General features: G+C 51.8%; 3 protein-coding genes and 1 long non-coding RNA gene across 7 annotated transcripts in view; 2 read left to right on the top strand and 2 right to left on the bottom strand.

The window, feature by feature from the left end:
- Positions 1 to 1,118: 1,118 nt before the first annotated feature.
- On the top strand, positions 1,119 to 5,877 carry POU5F1 (POU class 5 homeobox 1). Of its 2 annotated transcripts, none has more exons than XM_090280385.1 (5): positions 1,119 to 1,526; positions 4,187 to 4,301; positions 4,604 to 4,734; positions 5,070 to 5,228; positions 5,406 to 5,877. In XM_090280385.1, the coding sequence occupies exons 1-5, from the start codon at positions 1,119 to 1,121 to the stop codon at positions 5,670 to 5,672; spliced, it is 1,080 nt and encodes a 359-aa protein (XP_090136511.1). In that variant the 3' UTR covers positions 5,673 to 5,877. The 2 variants fall into 2 exon arrangements, with proteins under 2 accessions (XP_090136511.1, XP_090136510.1); XM_090280384.1 differs by having other exon boundaries at positions 1,119 to 1,535.
- Positions 5,878 to 7,501: 1,624 nt separating this feature from the next.
- Positions 7,502 to 11,262, bottom strand: TCF19 (transcription factor 19). Its single transcript, XM_090282058.1, is given in 7 exon segments — positions 7,502 to 7,685; positions 7,687 to 7,726; positions 7,728 to 7,829; positions 8,087 to 8,117; positions 8,120 to 8,641; positions 9,482 to 10,170; positions 11,098 to 11,262. Coding segments are annotated over 6 exon segments (1,029 nt in total). The 5' UTR covers positions 9,720 to 10,170; positions 11,098 to 11,262; the 3' UTR covers positions 7,502 to 7,589.
- Positions 11,263 to 12,677: 1,415 nt separating this feature from the next.
- On the top strand, positions 12,678 to 22,107 carry CCHCR1 (coiled-coil alpha-helical rod protein 1). Of its 2 annotated transcripts, XM_090282056.1 has the most exons (17): positions 12,678 to 12,744; positions 12,823 to 13,036; positions 13,458 to 13,761; positions 15,538 to 15,701; positions 15,805 to 15,940; positions 16,080 to 16,190; positions 16,467 to 16,616; positions 17,068 to 17,178; positions 17,295 to 17,401; positions 19,308 to 19,420; positions 19,593 to 19,638; positions 19,784 to 19,920; positions 20,049 to 20,237; positions 20,320 to 20,421; positions 21,188 to 21,339; positions 21,443 to 21,611; positions 21,847 to 22,107. In XM_090282056.1, exons 1-17 carry the CDS (start codon positions 12,729 to 12,731, stop codon positions 21,957 to 21,959), a joined length of 2,334 nt encoding a protein of 777 aa, XP_090138182.1. In that variant the 5' UTR covers positions 12,678 to 12,728; the 3' UTR covers positions 21,960 to 22,107. The 2 variants fall into 2 exon arrangements, with proteins under 2 accessions (XP_090138182.1, XP_090138181.1); XM_090282055.1 differs by lacking the exons at positions 12,678 to 12,744; positions 12,823 to 13,036 and having other exon boundaries at positions 13,377 to 13,761; positions 21,485 to 21,611.
- The window catches only part of LOC150006711 (uncharacterized), a 36,304-nt gene continuing 31,526 nt past the window's right edge, over positions 17,812 to 22,589 (bottom strand). The window contains exons 2-4 of one of the 2 annotated variants that reach the window (XR_016511993.1): positions 21,453 to 21,593; positions 20,758 to 20,863; positions 17,812 to 20,442 (exon numbers count right to left, since the gene is read on the bottom strand). This is a non-coding gene — a long non-coding RNA (uncharacterized LOC150006711). Of the gene's footprint in view, positions 20,864 to 21,452; positions 21,594 to 22,589 lie in introns of both variants that reach the window. The other variant, XR_016511992.1, reaches the window with a different exon arrangement.

Below are 22,589 nucleotides of genomic sequence, written 5' to 3'. Positions count from 1 at the left end.
GAGCCATCCAGGCCCATTCAAGGTTTGAGCACTTGTTTAGGGTTAGAGTTGCCCCCTCTGGGGACTTGGATTGTCCAGCCAAGGCCATTGTCTTGCCCCCTTCCCCCAGTCCCTCCCAAGCTTCTTTGAACCTGAAGTCAGATATTTTTCTCCCCCCTCCCTCCTTGGCTATCCCCACCCAGGGCCTAGGGCTGGAGGCTTGGGCTGGGGCAGTGGGGGAGGGAGAACAGCCAGCTAAGTACTAGATATTTGGGTCCTTGAAGGAGGGTGAAGAAACCCGGTGTCTGGGTTCCACAATGTGAGCCCCGTGAGGGGATGTCTAATCCCTTTGCTGGGCAAAGGTTGGGGAACTCAGGTCCAGTCCGTCCAGAGCCTGGCCCCTAAAAGGGTAAGTCGGTATCAATCCCTGAGTCCGGGAGGTGAGGAGGGGCTGTGGAACCAAAGCCTGGGGGTATGGAAGAGAGGCATTGTCTGACAGACTGCCCTGGAGATGGGATGGAATTTAGTAGACTGGGCAGATGGGCACCAGGCCACCACAGCTTTGGGGTAACGAAATCTGGCCAGTAATCTGGATGAATGCCTGGGTTCCTGGATTGGGGGTGGGGGAAGGGTAGCAGGGTGGCTGATGAGGAATTGAGGGGTAGCCCCAGCAGTACTTGGCACACACAATAAACGTTTGGGGAGCTGGGCCCCAGTGAGGAGACTGTGCCAGGGTCTTTGGAGAGGGGTCAAGCAACCAGGGCTCCTGAAGAACCTGGAGAATATGTGGAGGGAATCCCAGAGAGCTTTGAGGTGTGCAGAGCTGGAGCAAAGCGGGGTTAGAGTCGGAAGACAACATGGGCGTGGGTGACCTGAACCAAGGGTCTTGGGGGCTGAGCCAGGAGAGGCACCTAACTGGGGCTCCCAGGCACTCCCCTTCCACCGACAGCACCACCACCAGCAGGCAAACACCCTTCGCCTCAGTTTCTCCACCTCCACCGCCCTTTCCTCCCCCCACCCAGGGGGCGGGGCCAGAGGTCAAGGCTAGTGGGTGGGATTGGGGAGGGGGAGAGGTGTTGAGCAGTGCCTTGGAGAGCCCTCCTTTCATCAGGCCCCCGGTTTGGGGCGCCGTCCTTACCATGGCGGGACACTTGGCTTCCGACTTTGCCTTCTCACCCCCACCAGGTGGTGGAGGCGATGGGCCAGGAGGGCCGGAGCCAGGCTGGGTTGACCCTCGGACCTGGCTGAGCTTCCAGGGACCTCCTGGCGGGTCGGGAATCGGGCCGGGGGTTGGCCCTGGGGCGGAGATGTGGGGGGTTCCCTCGTGTCCCCCGCCGTATGAGTTCTGCGGGGGGATGGCTTACTGTGGACCTCAGGCTGGAGCGGGGCTGGCGCCCCAAGGCGGCCTGGAGACCCCCCAGCCTGAGGTCGAAGCGGGAGCCGGGGTGGAGAGCAACTCCGAAGGGGCCTCCCCCGAGCCCTGCGCTGCCCCACCTGGGGCCCTGAAGCTGGACAAGGAGAAGCTGGAACCAACCCCCGAGGAGGAGGTGAGTGAGGTGCAGTGGGGCAGGGAGGTGGCTGAGCGGGCAGGGGCGGCCAGGAGGGGAAGCGGTGGCTGCAGCTGCCTAGGCCTGGAACCCCAGAGAGGGGGCTGCAGGGTCGGCCTCGGGCACGGAGGTGTGTGCAGCAACCGCGAGCCGTCCTGAGAACAGGGGCAAAGTAGGAACTGAGGCCAGAGTTCTGGCAGAGGGAAGGGAGGTCATGGGGGTGGCCTCGGGGAGTTGGGAGCTGGCCCAGGCTGGCCTTTCTTCCCACCCGACCATCGTTGTCAAGTATGTCCCTTCCACCTCATAGGCCTGACCAGGGTTCGGTCACTCAATTTATTACAGTCCAGCAGCAGACCCAGGTTGGGGTTTGAGCCCCTTCTCCCCCATTGAACCCTTCTTGATAATTTGACCCTTATCAGACCCAAGATCTTGGCCTCCGGAGTAAAGCGTGACCTGAGGGTAAAAACAGTGCTTATCCCGGGGTTATTGTTCCTCAAATTCGAGGGTGTGACTTGTTTCTGATCAAAGCTCCTGTTTGGGCTGTGTGTGGATGTGTGGAGTGGGTTTTCCTCCAAGTTCAAGGCTTGTCTCCTCTTGGCCTTTGCCTCGGGTGTGAGTCACTATTGTGCAGAGTGCACAGCCAGCACCCTCTCGTAGAGCTGGAAGTAACGAGTGCAGCGGAAATCCTTAAGTGGTGAACAGGGAGAAAAGTGGAAGAATTCATCTCCAGGCTGTTTCCCAAATGTAGGGTTTGCCGAGGGACTGAAGACCCACCTGGTCCAGCCCTGCTTGGGACTAATAAGGATGTATATGTTGCAGGCCGCTAAAGAGACAAGTGTAAGCAATTAGAGATCAAGTACTAAGCCTTTAGTCCTACGGAGGAGGTGTGAGTGGTTTCAGTCAACCTAGTAGCCCTAGACTCTGCGGAAGGCAGCTTCTGAGCCGTGAATAATAATGGCTGCCAATTGCAGTCCATTTCCTCAGTGCCTGGCTGTGTGCTTGGTTTCTATATCATTACCTCAGTGACTGCCACAAAATCTCCTAGGGAGGTACTATTAGCCTATTTCACGGGTCTTAACTGCTAAAGGATAAAGCTAGGATTTGAACTGGGGTTTACCTTATTTCAAATCCCCAAAATGGAATTGACAACAGCCCTGATGGGGGTAGCTGCGGACATTTTATGGGTTTGAAACATTGGCTGAGCAGAAGTTGGGAATGAAAGTTAGCCTATGTGAACTTGATATGATTGATTACCCTTGATTACTTCCCTCAAGGCTTCCAGGATAGCACAAAGGCCTCAGCCCTTCAATCTGTGTTCTTTCTACCTTCTTTCCTCTCATTCATCCTCTAGGCTCAAACTGCTGCATTTTCCATCTGCAGGGATGGCTCCCTGAGCCACTATACCTCACCTATCCATCACCTAGTAGCTCAAGGCCCAAAACAGGCACCCTCATTCCTTGATCTCCCTACCTCTGCGCCTTTGGAAACACCACTATCTTTACCTTGGAAATACACCCCAAATCAATACTTACGACCCTAGCCCCAGCCACCACTATCTGTGTCCAGATAACTGCTGTTCCCTTCCTGATTATACCCTCACTTCCTCCTTAGTCTCTTGTCACCATGAATACCTGAGAGTCAGATCATTTCACTCACTGCAACATCTGCAGGGTCTGCCCTGCTTGCCATTCTGATTTCATAGTTCCTTCCCCTTTCCTTTCCTTAGCCCACTCACCCAGCTCCAGCCATGCTGGCCTTGCACCTGCCCATGTTACCTGCTACCTTGGGACATTTCCACTTGGCTCTTTTCCTTTGCTCAAATTCACCACCTCCTTCCTATTTAAATTGTCACCATCCCTGTAATGTCCTACCCTGCCGTGCTCTGTAATCCTCTACTGTTTTACTTTTCCATAGTGTTTCTGACATAATGGATAGTAATTACTTTTCTCCATATTAGAATGGAAGCTCCACGAGGCCAGGGCTTTTTTGCTTGTTTTGAGGATTTAAAAATTTTTTTATTGTATATTTCATTACCATTGATTCCCTCCATACCCTCTCCTACCTCCACCCACCAAGGCCAGGGCTTATAGTCTACTTTGCGTAGCCACTGGCTAATAAAAGGTGTAGAACAAATCTGTTGAATTAATCAATGAGGTTGCTTCCATATTGCAAAAAAGATGATTAAAAAGAGACAATAACCGAGCACCAACTATATACAAAGCACTTTGTTCATATCTCTTATGACACCTGTAACTTTTTGTAGTGTGTTTGTGTATGTGCATGCCGTGCCATAGTCTGGGACTCTGCAAGCAAGCTGGGAGAGTGAGTATATTGAAATAAGAATCAGACATGGTGCTCTTTATTTCTCTAGGGCTGTTACTCCAGTCAAAAAGCTTTTGTATTAAATGAGCTGATCAGCAAGAGCGCCCTTCATACCTGACAGGTGTTCTTTCTGTTGTGCATGGTGCTCTGCAGCTATGGATGCGTTACTTTCTGGGGTGAATGGAGTTTGTAGATAGGTTGTTTCAGGTGTTTGGTGGGCAGCCTGGATGTAGGATACTTCCAAAGACTACTCCTTGGGGCAAAGATGGGAAAGGGGGGTCAACAGTTGATGTGTTTGTGTTCTGATATGTGCCCTGCCTTTTTCAATGCTGTCTCAGGACATGAGAGCTCTGCAGAAAGACCTCGAGCAATTTGCCAAGCTCCTGAAGCAGAAGAGGATCACCCTGGGATATACCCAGGCCGATGTGGGGCTCACTCTGGGCGTTCTCTTTGGTGGGTCTCCCTCAGCATGTTCTGACCCATAGAACACAGGGATCACACCTTCCCCTGGAAGGGAGTATTCCTGAACTTGGGCCTTTTCTACCAAGGGAGTGAGGGGACATTGTTCCAGGGGCAGGCTCTACCCTCGCCCGTGAAGAGGGTAGAGAGGGAGGGGGAAAGATACTTGGGCCTTGATCTCTTTCTGGGAAAAAGTGGGACCTTGTGAGGGCAAGAAGAGGTGGTGACACCTGGGTCTTGGGGTCATGAGGGCTGTGTCTGCTACCTCACCTTGTTCTTTCAACCCACCTTCCCAGGGAAGGTGTTCAGCCAAACGACCATCTGCCGCTTTGAGGCTCTGCAGCTCAGTTTGAAGAACATGTGCAAGCTGCGGCCCCTGCTGCAGAAGTGGGTGGAGGAAGCTGACAACAATGAGAATCTGCAGGAGGTGAGGGTGAATGGGATGCACATGGAACTGCCGTGACTCAGCCCCATGTCCATTGCTTCCATCCCTTGCTGGCAACTCTGCTTCTTGGGGACAGTAGTCCTCCATGGGTGGAGGGTGATTCCTCAGTGTTGCTGGCACAAGGTGCAGAGCTGCTGATCTAAACCTGTGCTTGCAGCATCCTTCTTTATCATACCATCTGACTCTAGTGACACATATAGTCAATGCCCCTTAGTAATTTGCTCTTGAGCCACTGACCTCCAGGTGCTGCTGTTGCTCAGCAGATTTGAAGCTTGCCCTCCCACTTCCTCTCTTGTCAACCCTCTCCACCTGCCCAGATATGCAAAGCAGAGACCCTTGTGCAGGCCCGAAAGAGAAAGAGAACGAGTATTGAGAACCGAGTGAGGGGCAACCTGGAGAACATGTTCCTGCAGTGCCCAAAGCCCACCCTGCAGCAGATCAGCCACATCGCCCAGCAGCTTGGTCTGGAGAAGGACGTGAGTGCCAGACCCTGTCCAGTCCCTGAGTGCTCCATGTCCTCCCCAGGCCACACCCCCCTGTGCTAGCTCTGGCTCCTGCCCTCCAAGCTCTCTGGATCTTGTTGGGTTTGGGCCAAATGACCCACCTTCTAAATTTATGAGTGAGTCACTCTCCCTTGTGTCCTCCACTTCCAGGTGGTCCGAGTGTGGTTTTGCAACCGTCGCCAGAAGGGCAAACGATCAAGCAGTGACTATTCTCAACGAGAAGATTTTGAGGCTTCCGGGCCTCCTTTCTCAGGGGGACCGGTATCCTTTCCTCTGGCACCAGGGCCCCATTTTGGTACCCCAGGCTATGTGGGCCCTCACTTCACTACACTGTACTCCTCAGTCCCTTTCCCTGAGGGTGAAGCCTTTCCCTCTGTGCCTGTCACCACTCTGGGCTCTCCCATGCATTCAAACTGAGGTGCCTGCCTTCCCAGGACAGGTGAGAGCTAGGGAAAGAACCCTGAGAATTGTTCCAGGGCTTTGGGATTAAGTTCTTTCTTCACTATGGAATTGGGAACACAAAGGGTGTGGGGGCAGGGAGTTTAGGGAACTGGTTGGAGGGAAGATGAAGTTCAGTCATACTCTTGATTTTAATCCCCACCTCACATCACTTTGATCTTAAATAAAGAAGCCTGGGACATAGTAGGTGGATACTCTGGTTTATCCTCCTAGTTACTGAAAGGGTGTGGGGATACCCAATAGTGGATAGTAACTGCTATCAGATCCAAATGACCCTGAAGCCGAAGTGCCAAACCTGCTCAAGTCAGTGTCAGGGAGAGCTGGAACTAGAACCAAGTTTATTTGTAGAGGCCCTTAGAGGCAGGAGCTAGTTTTTTAAAACTTGTGACACAGGGTCCCAGGAAATTTGAGTTAAGAACATCTTATTTTTACCCAGAGATATGATTACTATGTAGTTCATTCCCTACTAGGAAGGATCTGGCTTTTTCCTTTCCCCATTCTACTTTGGAAGGTCTCAGTGGCATTATGCTAAGAAATCAAGTCTTTAGATAGTTATTTCTTCTGCATAGAACCCAGTAAGAAATTCCATCCTGTGCTTTCTTGATGCCAGGGTCACTTTAGTTTCCCTTCAAGGTTTTTTTGCCTACTTTGTCTATGAGTGATTCAGCATACCCCTTACACTTTAGTCCCTGTTCCACTTCTTCTATGGGGGGTGGAGGGTCCTTGCTCTGGAACTGTTCCCTTGGTGTAGGCAAGCATAGGTAGGAGTGGAAAGAGGGGGTGGACATACAGGTTGCAATAAGACTACATCAAGATGAGGGTTTCCCAGTAAGAACTGGAAATGCTGCTTCGATGGTGTGCTGGCTTGGTGTGAGGCTCACAGAAGAAAAATCAATGTACCATACATGGGTTGATCACACAGGACCAGGCCACTATCTGCTTTAGTTGGTTTACCAGGTTTTTTCTTCCCTGGCAGCACAGGCACATCTTGTTTTATTGCACTTAACAGATGGGTCTTTTCTAATTGAAGGCAAGACCCTCCACCAGTAAAAAGATTATGCCTCACTTTGTGGTGATCTGGAACTGAACCTGCAGTATCTTTGAGGTAGGCCTGTACTGGTGAAACTTGTAAAAGTTATGCCATCTACATGAAACTGACCATGCCCCAACCACCAAATTTTAAGGGCAGTGGATCCTTTCTTTTAAACTAGAACCCTTAATCACCTCGATTCCGTTTTTTCCAACTCCCCACATACTTGCACTTTTCAGAGAGCAGGTTTGTATTTTCTCCATCTTTTCTGTTCATTGCCCCCCTTCCCCTAAGAATTAGCAGGCCTTTCCAAATCGGTTCTCCCAAGAATTTGTAAGTAGGGAGTATCAGACCCATTCTTTATTCAGAAATGAAAGCAAATCTCTGAAAAGCCAGGCCGCAAACATGGTCAAATGGTAGGATTAGAGTTTGGGGGCTGTGTCTTAGGTTTGCCCAGAACACCTTAGGTGTTGCCATCCAAATTGAGAACTTTTTCAGGTCTGGGGCTAACATCTTCCCAGGCATGGATGGTCTCTGCAGTGCTGAGTGTTCTGATCACAGATCTTCTAGGGTCCATGACAGGATCTATGACTTGGAATAGTGGGAATTTCCAGCTCACTGGCAGCTTCTTGAAGGCAGCATTTTCTTTGGCAGGAAACTATCTCTTGTCACCTTGGCCATGAGGGCCTGCTCCAGACCTTGAATCCATAGCAATGGACCCTTGCCCTGTAGTCATTCTCTCCTGGAGAGGCAAGGGAAGAAAGAGGCACTAATTAGGACCCGTTGGCATCCCACCCATGGCCTGGAGGTACCAGATCTGTCTTCTGGCCCCTTGGTGGTGGGCCTTAGGTCTGGATGCCCATGTGACATCCTAGGCACTGGAAGTCAGTCTCCCTGGCAGCCTGGATGCTGCAGCCAGCACAGGCCACATGGAACCAACCAGATGTCACATCTATCACACTGGACCCAGGCAACGGTCTCTGGGTAGGCAGCAACAAGGGGCTGCACAGGGCTCCCAGCCCACAACTGCAAGGGCAGTCATGTGGGTGTTTACTGGGTACTGCTGAGGATGCAAACATTGATTTCTAAAGAGTGACAAAATTCAGGGTCACTGAAAACCTGTCAGAGCCTAGAACTTTTACTTAGATAATAAGAGTGATCCCAGACAGATTCACTAGACTTAATGGTGAACCTACTTACTAGAGCTAACTCAAGTCTTGTCATTCCAACATCTGTTCTGTCTACTGCCCATCTCTATCACCAGCAGGGGACCACCTCCCAAACTGAGGTTCTAAAAAGGAATAAATAAGCAGTGAAATATTGAGACATCATCTCCACTTACCCACTGGGTATCAGTGGGGTCTTCTCTACAGTTTCTTCCTGGGCTCTCTAAGGAGTGGTGGGGGGCTCTCAGAAGACTCTCTCTCATCATCCAATTCTGCCAGCACTCGGTGAGCTGATTTCCTCCGATTTCTTGGGTTTGGGGCAGAAGGGGTGATCCTCCCTTCCACAGGAGGAGTGAGAACAGGCAGGCTCTGTGGCCCACCCACCCTCCTGGAGAAGGTGAGGGGCTGGGGCTGGAGCTTGCTGAGGCTGCCTATAGAGTTGAGGATCAGAGTAGCTTTTGGTGCAGGAGACAGGGTGCTGAGGGGGCGCTGTGGAGCCCCCTCGGGGGGCAGAATGGGCTGGAAACCAGCCCCAATTCCCTCTTCTCCCATAGACTGTGGAATGGTAATGGCGGCAAAATCTTGAGGTTTTACTCGGACTTGCTGAAACATGAAGTAGAACTCTGAGGGGCTGGTTCCCGGGGGCCCTTCTGGGCCGAAGGTCAGAAGGTCACCATCACTCAATTCCAGCCTGTGACCCTTTGGGAGTCGGACATTGTTGACTAAAGTCCCTGTTGATGGTGAAGCACCAGACAGATACAGGGAATGAGAAAAGCAAGTGACTAGTTAGGCAAGGAGAGATTTGGCCGTCTGATTTTCTGGGGAACATAACATGATACCTGTCATCAAATCCTCACATTGTAAGTCCCTCAGCAGGTGACAACAGATATTAAGCTCATGCCTTCCCACAGAACATAATGAAGGAAACAGACCCATTCCCCAATGTACTGAGGTCCAGTTCTCAGACATTCTCATTCAGCTCCAACTCAGCACACTTCAGCCTCTAGGTTCCAATCCTAACACCAGCTCTGATCCCTGACAAGTTAACCTTTTTGCCCCTCATTTTTGTTTGTAAAGTGGGGATATTCAGTGCATTTAGAACAGTGCCTGGTTCAAAACTAAGCACTAAATGAATGTTAGTAACTACACTCTCCAAACAGACCTATAAAGTCTTCCATTTTACCTAAAAGGAAACCAAGACCCAGAGAGGTGAAGTAACAGTCTTGAGGCTGGCCATGACCACCTCTGCATCAGGGAATAAGACACATATCCATACCATTAAAAGATAATTCAACATATCCTAACAGGAACAAGGTACCTCAGCAAGTATGGAAACTGAGTCAGGTCTGAGCTTAGATTCCCCCAGCAGCCACAGAACATTCTTATGTGCTGCCCCAGGCTCTGGAACAATCTCCCAGCCCTTGTATGAGCTAAATGGAGACTGGCAAGTCAGAGCTGCAGAGAGCTGACACTGCATGCTCCTGGTGGAAAGACTGAGGTGGGGACACTACCCTCTACATCAAACCTGATAGGGAGTTCCAGAAGCTGGCACCAAACTGCTCACTGCTCACCTTGGCTGCTATGGTCCTCCAGGCTGACTCTCCAGTCATCACCCTTGCGCTCAGCGTGCAACTCTGCATGGACTCCAGAGATAAGGCCGGGCTCCTGTTGGGGCTGCAGGGCCACATCACACAGGTCGGCCCTGCGGCCCAAGCGATATGTACAGCGAGCCCCGCCTGGAGGGTGGAAAGTGTAGAGGTCGCCGCCCCCGCCGCCCCCTATGCGCAGCAGCTGGAAGCAGGGCAGCATGGGCAGTGCCCACTCCACACCACCTCTTCCACTTCAGGGATCCATCACCTTTCCCACTCCTGAGCCATGCATGGTGACCTAGGTTCACTTTACGTCTGATACAAACTTGAGCTCTGCTTTGCCCAATTTCAGCTTTGAAGCACAGTCCCCGAGCAGTGCAAATTCAGAGTTCAAAGATCCTAGGTAGGTGATGCAAAACTGGCTGTCAAGAAGCTTCAAAGCTGAAAAATTTAGGGAAGGTTCCGAGGCAGTGCAAAAATGAACATGTCCTATGGCACCTTGGATGAACTGGATTCTCAGGCCACAAAATATTCTGGGAGCCTTCAGTCTGTGTAAGGCAACATACCATTAGGCAGCTTCTGGGGAACGGCAGACTAGTTGTATATGGGGGGAGCTCAGAGACGGATTAAGGTCAGCTGAGGCCCCGGGCGCAGAAGAAAATATCTGGCCCCTTAAAAAAGAGACGGAAAAAAATACATGTTAACCATATTTTAAAATAAATATGTACTATTAATGTTTTATTTCCAATATGAATATATGTATAATTAATAATAGCATAATAATAGTCACAAAGTTTTGAACTAATTTCAACTTACCTGAATATTTATTTATATGCACAGAAAACTTTTTAAAACCGTAAATGAAACAAGTACATATCCACAAACTAATTTACATCCCTGCATATTTGCTTATATCCTAAGTCTGCACTGCAGGAGAACCTTTGTAAGTACAAAGTAGCAAATATGATTCTATTGCTCCGATGAGAGGTAGCCCAGCGGTGCGGGGCCTATGCAGCGTAGTATGTATATAGTATGCAATGTAGTAATGAAATAATGAAAATAAGTGAATATAAACATACTATCAGGTTTTACCGCCGATTGTAAACTTATACGTAATTAAAATTGCACATATGAAACCAAACATGGTGTTATTAGAAAAAACTGTAAAGTTGGGGTTTTGCGGGGCCCTTCAGAAATCGGGGCCCAGGGCGCGCGCCCGGTGCGCCCGCCGTTAAGTCCGCCTTTAGGGGAGCTCCTACTTCTGTGCAAGACTAACTTCTCACCTCAGTGTAATTTGGAGAAAAGAAGCTTCTTCCTGTCAGACCTCCTTATGCAAATAGAGTAGCCGGCCCTCGCCGGCGCCTCGCTCTTGGGGCCAACCCCTCACTCTTAACTAGTTAGTTTGAACCCCAGTGGGAAGTGACTACACTGTTACCCTTCCCCCCCAAGAAAGTGCAAATGGGTCCGTACCCTCTCCAAAAAACTAGACCTAAACCCTAGCTGCCTGGCTTCTCCGAATGGGATAAAACAGCTCCCTGAGGCCACGCAAGGAACACCTAGACTTCTCCCTGCTCGCCCCAGTCCAGTGTCGGATCTACCTCGCGGTGCAGTCTGGGAGTGGTCTCTTTCAGGCAGTGCCGGCCTGTGCGGCGACAGGGACCCTCGGGCTCCCGCCCCGGCTGGCGCTCCACCGCTATTTGACAGCGAGGAATCCCGGCCAGGAAGCAGCAAGGCGTCCGCGGGCTGGCAGCGCCAACGCCGCCTTCGGAATTCCCGGGTGCTAACATCGTACCGGCGAGCCCGCCCCCTATGCCCTTTCTGATTGACCAGTTCCTGTGGCCTCTTCCGTTCCATTGGTCAGGATCCTGCATGTCCCGCCTTCCACCCTTTCTGATTAGTTCGCAAGTTTTCCCGGGTTCCCGGAGTTAGGAGGAGTAGGCTGGGCGCGGAGATATCCAATGCCTGGCTTTAGACAGTGCTGCGCCTGCGTGTACCTCTGTGCCCTCCCCCCACCTCCCCCCAACAAGGTGAAACGCGAATTTTGAGCTGCGCGCCATCGGGCCCGCTCTGCGCAGGCGCAGTCAGGAGCGGAGGCCCTCCCGGAGCGAAGTGTAAGGGGTGTGACCAAAGGGCCAAGGGGGTTCTAGTGCTTGGTAAGGGGGCATACGGGAGGTTTTGGTTTAGGCTGGGAAGGGGCTGAGAAGGGGTCGGGAGTGGGTTCCGGGGTTCACAGGGGAAAAGAGGAACAGAGGCCAAGAGAAGGGACAGATGAGGTGGTCCGAACAGCCTAAGAGCTCAGGGTCCAGGCAAGGTGAAAACTCGGGTGTCTGGGGAGTGGAGGGCTGAGAGCCGTCACAGTGCGGCGAGGTGAGAGGGTGCTGTTGAGCCGAGGTGAGGGTGAGAGTGAGGGAGCAGAGTAATGTCTTGGGGAATAAAGCAGATTAGGTTGTACCGGAGGAGGGATCCCAGATTGGGGGAAAATAGGTGAATTTTGGTGGGAGAGTGGAAGACCTTGAAGAGCTCTCTGGAGAGGCGGGTGGCCGACAGGAATGGAATCTGAATGGATAGTAGACAGAAACAGGAAGTTGCTGGAAGGTTTTGGAAGAGATGTCAGGAAGCTGGCTTTTCTGCCTAGGGATCTAGGCTTCCTTGATTCCCAGGGGTTCTGGGGGAGCCATCCTGCCAGACATGCGGCCACCTCCATCTGGGGCTGGGCTTTTGGCCAGTGCTTTAGTAGGGAGTGACTCAGGGGTCCTGGCTTGGCCATGTGTGGATGGGCTTCCCTAAGACATGGAGGGGACTCTGGAGACTGGACTCACAGCCCCTGCACTGCACACCTTTCTCACCTGCAATTAGGAATGGCAGAGACTGTAGGAACTTGAGGAGGAAGGTAGAGGCATTGCCCAGACCCTAAAAGTCTGTGGAGCTCCCTCTCAGCCTGTCTTCAGTAAATTCCCTCCCACCTCATGGTTATTGCCATGGTTCTATCAGGAATCAGGTTGGGTTGAGCAAGTCACCTTTGGGTATTTACTACTTTCAGGAAGTAGGAAAATAGGAATTTAGAATCGGTGGACCTGAATGTTATTTGAGGATTATGACTTTGTTACTTTAGGGGCTTTCTCTTTGGAAGGTAGCCTGAAAATTGAAGTGCAGTGCCCTTGTTTCTCCTATTGTCCAGGGGAACATAGATGGCTGGACACAGAATCTAGAGACTTCAAATAATGTGGAGATGTTTCGACCTTCAGGTCAGTGGGACCTGGCAAGGGGACTGGTGATTGTCTCTTACTGGGAAAGTGACCATCTTTTTCCTTGTGATTCCTCAGGTTCCACTGGGCTCATTCCCCCATCCCACTTCCAAGCTCGGCCCCTTCCAACCTTGCCAAGAATGCCCCCCACCTGGGTTTTAGATGTTCCTCTGGTCCAACCCCCGGTCCATCAAGATGTCTCAGAGAGACGGCCAGACAATCAAAGACCTCAAGTGATCATGTGGGAACAGGATGTTTCTGGCAATGGGCAGGAACCAGGGTGGAGAGGCAGGTAGGGTCCACTGTCATTGTTTTCTCAGGCTTGCTTGCCAGTGACCCTTCTTCACTGAAACAGATTCCCTACCCTATTTCAGACCTTAGTCCCACATTGATGTTTCTCTCCCTCTCTCCCTCCTCTAAAAATAAACAATCTTAAAAAAAAATTGGTTTGTATGTAGCTCTCTCTAGAGAGCCATGTTCCATGATCTCAGCTAGTCTTTACATCTTGTGAGTCCAGACACCAGGCCTAATATGCTTAGCAGGGCCTCGAGGAATGACAATGGTGATGGAAATGCAGAGATCTCCATGGCCCAGCTTTATCCCCCCATCTCCCCAGGTGGGAGTAGAGGGATCTTATCTCCTATCTCTATCATGCCTGTGGCCACCTTCCCAGTCCCAGAGACAGGTCTCACCTGTGCTACCTGTCTTTTAAGGTCCATGGAGCTACAGGGGTCACAGGCCTTGAGCCAGCAGGCTGAGCTGATCTCTCGGCAGCTTCAGGAGCTACGGCGTTTTGAGGAGGAGGTCCGGGTTTTGCGGGAGACCTCACTACAGCAGAAGATGAGGCTGGAGGCCCAGACTGTGGAGCTGGAGGCTCTGGCACGGGCAGAGAAGGCTGGGCAAGCTGAGGCTGAGGGTCTGCGTGTTGCCTTGGCTGGGGCTGAGGTTGTCAGGAAGAATCTGGAAGAGGAGAGCCAGCGGGAACTGGAGGAGGTTCAGAGGCTTCACCAGGAACAGGTGAATGTGACAGTGGAAAGGGCTCAGCCTCACGGTGGGGAACTGGGCAGTGGCTTCCCTGCTGATAACACATATTGAAGAAAAGGTCTCTAAGAGCAGTGGAGCGATGAGAAAATGGTGAAGGTGAAAAAACATGACTTGAAAAGAGGAAGACTTTGGTGTTTTGGTCTTAACTCATACTGCTCTTGCTCCCAGGACTTGCTACTCGAAGCCTTCCTACTTCACTCTGGGTACCTAATTCATCTGGGGACGCTTGGGGAAAGCAGTCCTAAGGTGGCTTGGGAAGCTTACTCTTCCATCCCTGAGGCAGGAACCAGGCTTCTACTGAGTGCAGCTGACAGCCTAGTGGGGGACACAAATTCAACATGTGATTTAATCCTAAATAATTGCCTGCAATTGGGAGAAGTGCCAAGATGGACAAGGAACCCTTAAACTGGTTGGGGAGTTAGAAGGTCACCATCAACATGTTGAGAAATGAAACCATAAAGATACTGGAAGAAAACCTGGGTGAACTTGTAACTTCAAATGGGGAAGGTCTTTACATATGAATCAAAGTGCAGAGCCACTAAAGAAGAGATTGATTTGTTGACTTTACAATACTAAACTTAGGAGTGATAAAAAGGATAAATGACAAACTAGGGAAGAATATAGTTCATATCACAGGAAGAGGCTAATATCCCAACTATATAATGTGTGCCTAGAAATTGATAAGGGAAGATAGCAATCCAGTCAGAAAATGGACAAAGGAGATAGTTCAAAGAAAAATGTAAATGGCCTTTAGATTCATGAAAGTTGCTTAATGATAAGAAGTTCACATTTGTGCTGAATAGAAGTTGGCTGTTGAGGCATGTGGGTTGGCAATGGGAGCTAATGTGACACCAGGCAGCGCATGGGACAGGAGGTGGCCAGAGGGGCTTGAGCATAGCAGCCGAGGGGCTCTGGATGGTGGTGCAGCCTGCAAGGCCTCGGGCACCCTTCAGGACTTTATCGTAAGAATAATGAGCAACCACTAAAAGGTTTAAAACAGGGAAAGGCATGATCAGATTTGTGATTTATGTTCAAAAAGATCACTCTCTGGTGCAGAAATAGGGGAAAGGGTGACAGACTGCAGATGAGGGCAGATATGTTCCCTCTTCTGTCTGGTCCATGACTCTCAGTGTCCCTGACACCACTGAGAGATGCAGCAAGAAAAGGGCGAGACTTATGCCTTCCTAGAGCTTCCTTTCGATTGGGCTGTGGCAGACAGCAAGCTTATCTCAGATGATGGTAAGTGCTGGAAGGACAGGAACAGGTGGCAGGACAGAGCAGTGGTGGGATGGGATTGGAGGGTCCTGGGAGGCCTTCCCAAAGAGGTGATGTATAGAATCAGTAACATTACAGCAGATGGGCTCAGAGAAGTGGGCTGAAGCTAAGGCATGGAGGGCTTCATAGGCTGAAGGAAGAAGCTGATTTTTGCTTGAATACCATGGTGAGCCACTGGAGGTTTTGAAAGACTGGTCAGGATATGGGTGGTCTACCTCAGGTTGGTGGCAGGAGGCATAAAGAAGTGAAGATATGATTTGGAAGAAGACCTAACAGGAACAGCTGATGAATTGGGGTGTGATGGGGAATAAGGCTCCAGGGACAGTCTCCATTTGCTATGCACTGTTGGGCGATGTGTTGGGCTGTTGTCTAAGGTCACAGGAAGTGAGAGGGGACACGGCCAAAGCCTGGGGAGATTTGGAAAACCCAGATGTGGGGGTGAGCTCGCCCCTGCTGAGCCCTGTCTCTCTGCAGCTGTCCTCCTTGACACGGGCTCACCAGGAGGCTCTTTCCAGTTTGACCAACAAAGCTGAGGGCTTGGAGAAGTCTCTGAACAGTCTGGAAACCAGGAGGGCAGTGGAAGCCAAGGAGCTCGCTGTGGCCCAGGGGGAGGCCGAGCTGCTGCGGAAGCAGCTCAGGTAAGCAGGTGGGTTGGCCCAAGGGGGGCCCGGCAGCTGGTGGGTGGGGTTGGTCTCCAGGGTGCCCAACTGATGGCCACCCTATTTCCTACCCTAATCCTAGCAAGACCCAAGAAGATTTGGCGGTTCAGGTGACCTTGGTTGAGAACCTAAGGAGGTATGTTGGGGAACAAGTCCCCGCTGAGGTCCACAGCCAGACATGGGAGTCAGAGCGACAGGACCTCCTAGAGACTGTGCAGGTAAGAGTGCAGGGTGCATTTGTGCAGGGATCAGGGACTGGGGTGAGGTGGGGGTGGAATGTGAGGCCTCAGGGCCTGGAAGGCGTGCCCCCAGGAGAGAAGGTACAGAGGGCCGCTCTCCACTCTGTCCCGCTGGCAGCACTTGCAGGAGGATCGGGATGGCCTACACACAACAGCAGAGCTGCTGCAGGTTCGTGTGCAAAGCCTCACTCACATCTTGTCCATGCAGGAGGAGGAGCTGGCCAGGAAGGTAGGCTCCTTACCAGATGCCTCCCTGTGGGGTGGGGGTGGGGGGGTGGGGGGGAGAGAGAGAGAGAGAGAGAGAGAGAGAGAGAGAGAGAGAGAGAGAGTGAGTGAGAGAGAGTGTGTGTGTGTGTGTGTGTGACCTTGCTGAGAGCTTCCCTCCCTGCACACACACTTCTTGCTGTGGCTCCTATTGCCTGGACAGCACAGAGAAACCAAGATGTGATCTCCTTCCTTTGCTCCCCTAGGAGCCCACAGTGTCCCTGCTTCCTCTGCTCCTCAGGTTCAGCCTTCAGATTTCCTAGAGTCCGAGTTCTTCAGGAAGGGCCAGTCCCTGTTGAAGCGCTGGCGGGAGAAGGTGTTTGCCCTCATGGTACAGCTGAAGGCCCAGGAGCTGGAGCACAGAGCGTGTGTGCAGCAGCTAAAGGGACAGGTCACTTGGCATCTTCCTTCCCATGTTCTTCCTCCCAACTTGCTCTTTACATACGGGGTGGCGTTTATTCAACCAGTATTACTGAGTGGCTGCCATGTGCTAGGAACAGCCCTGAGCAAAGATAGAGCTTAGGTTCTGGAGCAGACACAGCAGGCAAGAGAAAATTAGGTACTGTCAAGTACTTATGTGTGCTGTGAAGAAAAGGGTGACTGATCATGTGGCAGAGACTAGGGGTCAGCCTTAGCATGGTGAGGAACTATTTTTCTGAGGAGGTGGCATGGGCAGGTCCTCAAGGTGTGGGCATGTGGAACATACTTTTGGAAGGAAACCTAGACTCAGTCTCAATGCTTGGGATCCCAAGTTTGTTGTCTTCCTGCATGGTGTTTTTTCAGAGACCTTTGCACCTGCCCCTTCATTCTCAGTGCCCTGCCTGCCTCCTCCTCTCCTCCAGATGGCAGAGCTCCAGGAAAGAGCTTCAGCCCAGAGTCAGGAGCAGGCTATCCTGCAGCGCTCCCTGGAGGACAAAGCTGCACAGGTGGAGGTGGAGCGGATGGGCACTAAGGTCAGTGTCTGGTTTGTTTCTGCAGCAGATGGGACCTAAGGGAGACCTGGGAAACCCCAGGTCCATGGGCCAGGGCCGCAGGGAAGGGACCCTTTTCTTTATCACCTCCCTCCCAGGCTCTGCAGATGGAGCTGAGCCGTGCCCAGGAGGCCTGGCGCCGGGGGCAGCAGCAGACAGCCGCGGCTGAGGAGCAGCTGAAGCTTGTGGCCAACACTGTCAGCAGGTGTCTGGGATGGGGTGGGTGAGGTAGGATTTCTGCTTCCCTAGCCTCCCAGGGACCTTGGAGTTTAAGAGCCTCAGGCAAGAATGGCTGGAAAGCTGGCCATTGGAGGATGCAGGGCTGGAGGTATTTAGCCCTGTAAAAGTTCCTGCTTTTGTTTTTTCTGGGGTAACTCTCCATATACACACCAGGGTCTCTTGTGACTGCCACAGTGTGTTTGGCTGGAGGTGATGCAACATTTCCTCCTGCATTTGGTCCAGTAACAGCTTGAGCTAAACAGAGCACTGGTAGGATCCCACTTTCAGTTTTCCAGGATGGGGAGTGTGTGTACTTGGTCTTTTCTTTCTCTTTAAAATATTACAGGCATGCCCTGATTAGTTGGAAAAAACTTATCTATTTATTTTAAAGCTGTACACTATTGGCTCACAGATAGTCCATCTAAAATATAAGATGGTTTCCTTCTTAATCAATTGTAAGCCTGTGTCTCTCATATGAAGTTCCTGGGCATTTCCTTCCTGACTCCTTATATAAGCTTTAGAAAGGCCTCTAAGGAGAAACACAAGCTCCTTGGTGCTGGGTACCAGCCCTCCTCCCTTTGGACATAGGAGTACAGGACCTGGTCTGTGTGGAGCTCTAGCACTCTGCTGGCTTGTCTGTGCTCCGTAAATGTTTACTGTTACTTTGGCTCTTCTTGATGGATCCCGTAATAAAATTGTGGTGCAGCATGGGCCTTGCCCACCATCCCCTTCTGTTGGATTTGTACCTTGGGGGCTAATTGAACTTTAAAAAATGAGAAACGTTTTCAAACACGCATGGAATTAGAGAAGCTAGTTACAATGAAGCACCACCTGGGTTCAGTTCATCGCATGTGCTCCTACCTGTAGGAGAACAGAAAGACATGCTGTGGGCAGGGTTTTCTTTTGGAAGCAGGATGTCACTGAGATGGATCTTGCTAATAACTAATTGCCAAAAGGTCTATGAAGTAAAACACCCCAAGCTTGGCTGGTTGCCAGGTTTGCTAGACAGTCTTTAGATGGCTTGGAGACCTTATCAGAAAATGGCTTTAATAAGAACCACAGAAGGTATTGGAATCACCCAAACAGTTTTCAGGTAAAAGTGGTCCCTGCTCTGCTGTTGGGATGGAACCTTCAGTCTTTGCTGTCTGCTTATTTTTCTGTTGGCAAAGACTTGACTCCCCTGGGGAGTTCCAGCCCTGCCCCTGGATGCCATGCCCCCTACCCCAGGGGGCCACGTTGGTTCCACCTGGTGCTTCGCCAGATGAAAGAGTGATGCACCTGGCCTTCACTGATCTCTTATGTGTAGACACGCAGTCACTTAATGCTGTCTTTGGGCAAGGGGCCCTTAGAAAACTGATGGAAGCCATGGACTGAGTTCCTTAGAAAAATGCACATAAGTTCACACACCCAAGTGTGGCACACACATCAGGAGAGCCCCCAGACCCACAAAGGCATCCAGGGGCCTGTGGGTGCGAAAGTGTAAATCAGTTTAAGATTAGCCAGCATTTTAGCCCCACGGAACTGAGTTTATTCCACCTTGACTCTGTAGTGGCATCTGGGTCCAGATAAGGTGTGCCCTATGAACCTCATGACTTTCTACTGCTGGGACCCAGAGGAAAAGCTTACCATGGGCTTGGGGACCAGGAATAGCTGTGCTTTTCTTATGTGTAACTGGATCATTTTTATCTGACAGCACTAAAGGGCGTAAGCCTCAGGTTCTCCCGTTTTATCGGCTGAGGAGCCGGACACAACTTGGCTGCAGCTTTTCTTTTACTGGCTCCAATATCCCTTCCCTGCTGCCCCCACCTTCATCAAAGGATAGAATAGAAGCAGGTCAAGTCCTTTGGGGAGCGATGTGGGGTTGAAGGGTCAGTGGCCTGTACCTTGTTCAGCTTTCAGACCTGGCTCCAGAACACCATGGCCGAGGTGGAGCGGGCTGCAGCCCGGCTGCCCAGCCTCAGCAGCCGAGTCAGCTATGCTGCCCGCAAGGTCCACACCATTTGGGGTAGGTAGGCGGCTGCTGGACCAGCTGTGCCCTGTCCCACTAGCTCTCTGTTGCCCATGTCCATCCTCTTGCCTTCTCATCAGTCTGCGCCCCTCTTTTTTCCTTTACTCCCGATCTCCACTTTGCCCCTCTGCATACTCACTTCTGTTGCTGTCTGCCTCTTCTCCCCTAGGCCTGATGGCTCGAAAACTGGCTCTTGCTCAGCTGCGCCAGGAGAGGTGAAGTTTGGGGCACTTGGAGGTGGATTGGGGGATGGTGGTGGGGCTTTCAGGTGTTGGTTGCTAGGACCCAAAGCAATAGGAATGAGGAGGGGTGGGGGTGTAAGGGTCAGGCAGCTGGGTGATTTCCTCCACTCTGTCTCAGCTGCTTACCACCCCCACCGACTGAGGATGTGAGCCTGGAGTTGAAGCAGCTGCGGGAAGAACGAAACCGCCTGGATGCAGAACTGCAGCTGAGCGCCCACATCATCCAGCAGGAGGTGGGCCGAGCCCGGGAGCAAGGTACACCTGGTCCAGGGGTCCCTGAGCTCCAGCAGGGGCCAGAGTCAAGTGCACTGAGGATGGAAAGGAGGAGGGAAGAGCTAGGGTCTAGGGTTTGGAGAGGCCTGAGTGAGCCCACTCCTTCCCAGGGGAGGCAGAGCGGCAGCAGCTGAGTTCAATGGCCCAACAGCTGGAACAGGAGCTGCGGCGGACCCAGGAGTCCCTGGCCAGTGTGGGGCTGCAGCTCGAAGCAGCTCGCCAGGGCCAGCAGGAGAGCACGGAGGAGGCTGCCAGCCTGCGGCAGGAACTGACCCGGCAGCAGGAAACCTACGGGCAAGGTGTGCAGGATGGGAGATGGACATGAGGGGAGGACCATGAGCCGTGGCTCCCTGACGTACCCCATGTGCACCTTCACCCCAGCTCTGCAGGAGAAGGTGGCCGAAGTGGAATCCCGGCTGCGGGAACAGCTCTCAGAAACAGAAAGGCGACTCAATGAGGCCCGGAGGGAGCATGCCAAGGCTGGTGAGGTTTGCCAGGGTGGACCTGGGCTTCCAGGAAGAAGGAAGTGTGGAGACATAGGTTATTTTAGAAACTTTCTGTACAGCTTTCTGTGAAGTATGCAGGTGATGGAGTTATCAGGGAATGGCACAGCTGAATTCTCAGGTGGCAAACACCCAGGTAGCCAGCACCCAGACCAAGTGACCAGCCCTGGAGGACCTCCCAGTAACTGCCCTCCACAAAGGCCACTGCCATCTGATGTCTCCCACCATTGATACCCCCAACTCTTTATTAGGAAAAATTTCAAACACCTTGCAAGCGAAAAGAGTCGTGTGATGAACACCCATGCCACTTACTGACCTTTTGCTGCACTTGTTCTCTTCTCTGTACACACACGTTGATATATACATTTCTGAGGAATTACTTAAAGTAAATTACAAACATCATGACTGTTGGCCTTCATCTCCTGCAAAGAGGAAAATTTTCTATATAACCTCAGTACCATTGTCACCCTTGAAGAAAATGAACATAAATTACACAAAGTCTAATATCCAGTCCCTATCCAGATTTCCCCTAAGGGACTCTGTAAGGTTGGGCTGCGGAAGGAGCTGTGGGTTCACAGACTCATAGGGTCTTAGAGCAGCAGCTGCCTTTTCCACTATGCAGAAGAGACTGAGTCACAGAGCCAAGACCCAGCAGTCCTGCCCATCATTCCAGTCTTGTTTTCACGGTGCCTCACTGCTTCTGGGCTGCCCCACACCTGACCCCTCTGTGCCCTGGTTCCCCATAGTGGTTTTCCTGCGCCAAATCCAGCGCAAAGCCACCAGGGAAAAGGAGCGGAACCAGGAGCTCAGGCGCCTACAGGAAGAGGCCCGGAAGGAGGAGGGACTGCGGCTGACCCAGCACCTGCAAGAGCTGGAGAGGGATAAGAACCTCCTGCTGGTAGGGGAGGCTGAGGCCTGGGGCTGGTTGGGGAGTAGAGGTGTGGAAAGAGGATGGGGAGGTTCTGCCCTGGCTAGGTGGCATTTAACCCTCTCCTTCCCAGGCCACCTTGCAGCAGGAGGGTCTCCTCTCCCGTTACAAGCAGCAGCGGTTATTGGCAGCTCTTCCTTCCCTGGATAAGGGGAAGTCTGTGCAGTCCAGCTCCCGGCTGGCAGCATCCTCAGCACCTGGATCTCCAGCAGCAGCACTCTCCCCTAGAAAGACCATAAAAGGTAATGGCCTAAGTAGTAAGGGACAGATGGAGGGCACTTTTGGAATCTCTACCCCAGACATGAGTGCATGAGTCTTGTTCTTTGTGACCCCTGGAGCCCCTCAGCCTCCTTTATCCATGTCTGTCTTGAACCAGAGAACCTCCTTCCTCCTAACCAACCCTGTGGCAGCCCTGTTCTTCTCCTCATAACTGTGATGGCCTTCTCTTGTCCTATCTCTTGGGGTCTTCTTTCCCAGGATCCCTCTGTGTCCTGCTCGATGACTTGCAGGACCTGAGTGAGGCCATTTCCAAAGAAGAGGCTATTTCTCAAGGAGACAACCAGAACTCTTCTGCTCCCATCCGCCGTTGAGCAGTTGGGTGCTAGGAGCACCTGGGAGCCCAGAGGGTCAGTGGGATCATGGAGAAGTGGGGTGACATTTTGGGGGACTGCCCTCAGAGACACCAGTCACCCAGGTGTCTGTGAATTCTGTACTTCAATAAAGATGACTACAGTAGGAGCATTGCCTGGCCATGTTGTCTCTGGGAAGACAAGGGACTTTTCTGTGCAGCTGCCTCTCTGGGAAGTATGAGAAGTGCTCCCACGCACAGCTTCTCTAGGTGGTACCTTTTTCAAACCCCTTTCCTAGGTTGTTTGGGAAGTTTTCTGAGAAGCTCCAGGCTTTCTTTATTTTCTAGTTTTAAAACTACCTCTGAAAGATGATCAGTGCCAGAGTGAGGAAGATAAAACATTCAGTGGGAATCTCAACCAGGCAGTGTCCTAGTTCAGGGACTCCAGTGGGGGCTTGACGGGCAGGTCACTGTTCCAGCTGCTGACACTCAGTGGGAGTGGCAGATGACGGACAAGTGCCTAAATGAGCAGTGGAGCATTTCAAACAAATGTTTGAAGAGAAAATAAAGTACAGTGATGTGACAGGAGCTGGCTGTGGACTGGGGCTGCATTAGGTGAGGGGACAGGAAAGGCCTCTGAGGTGGGGAAATT

This window comes from Furipterus horrens, unplaced genomic scaffold (genome assembly GCF_987537825.1).
Source record: "Furipterus horrens unplaced genomic scaffold, mFurHor1.1.pri manual_scaffold_6, whole genome shotgun sequence".
Classification (NCBI taxonomy): Eukaryota; Metazoa; Chordata; class Mammalia; order Chiroptera; family Furipteridae; genus Furipterus; species Furipterus horrens.
Note: the sequence above shows the minus strand (reverse complement) of the source record. Positions and strands in the feature narration are given on the sequence as shown.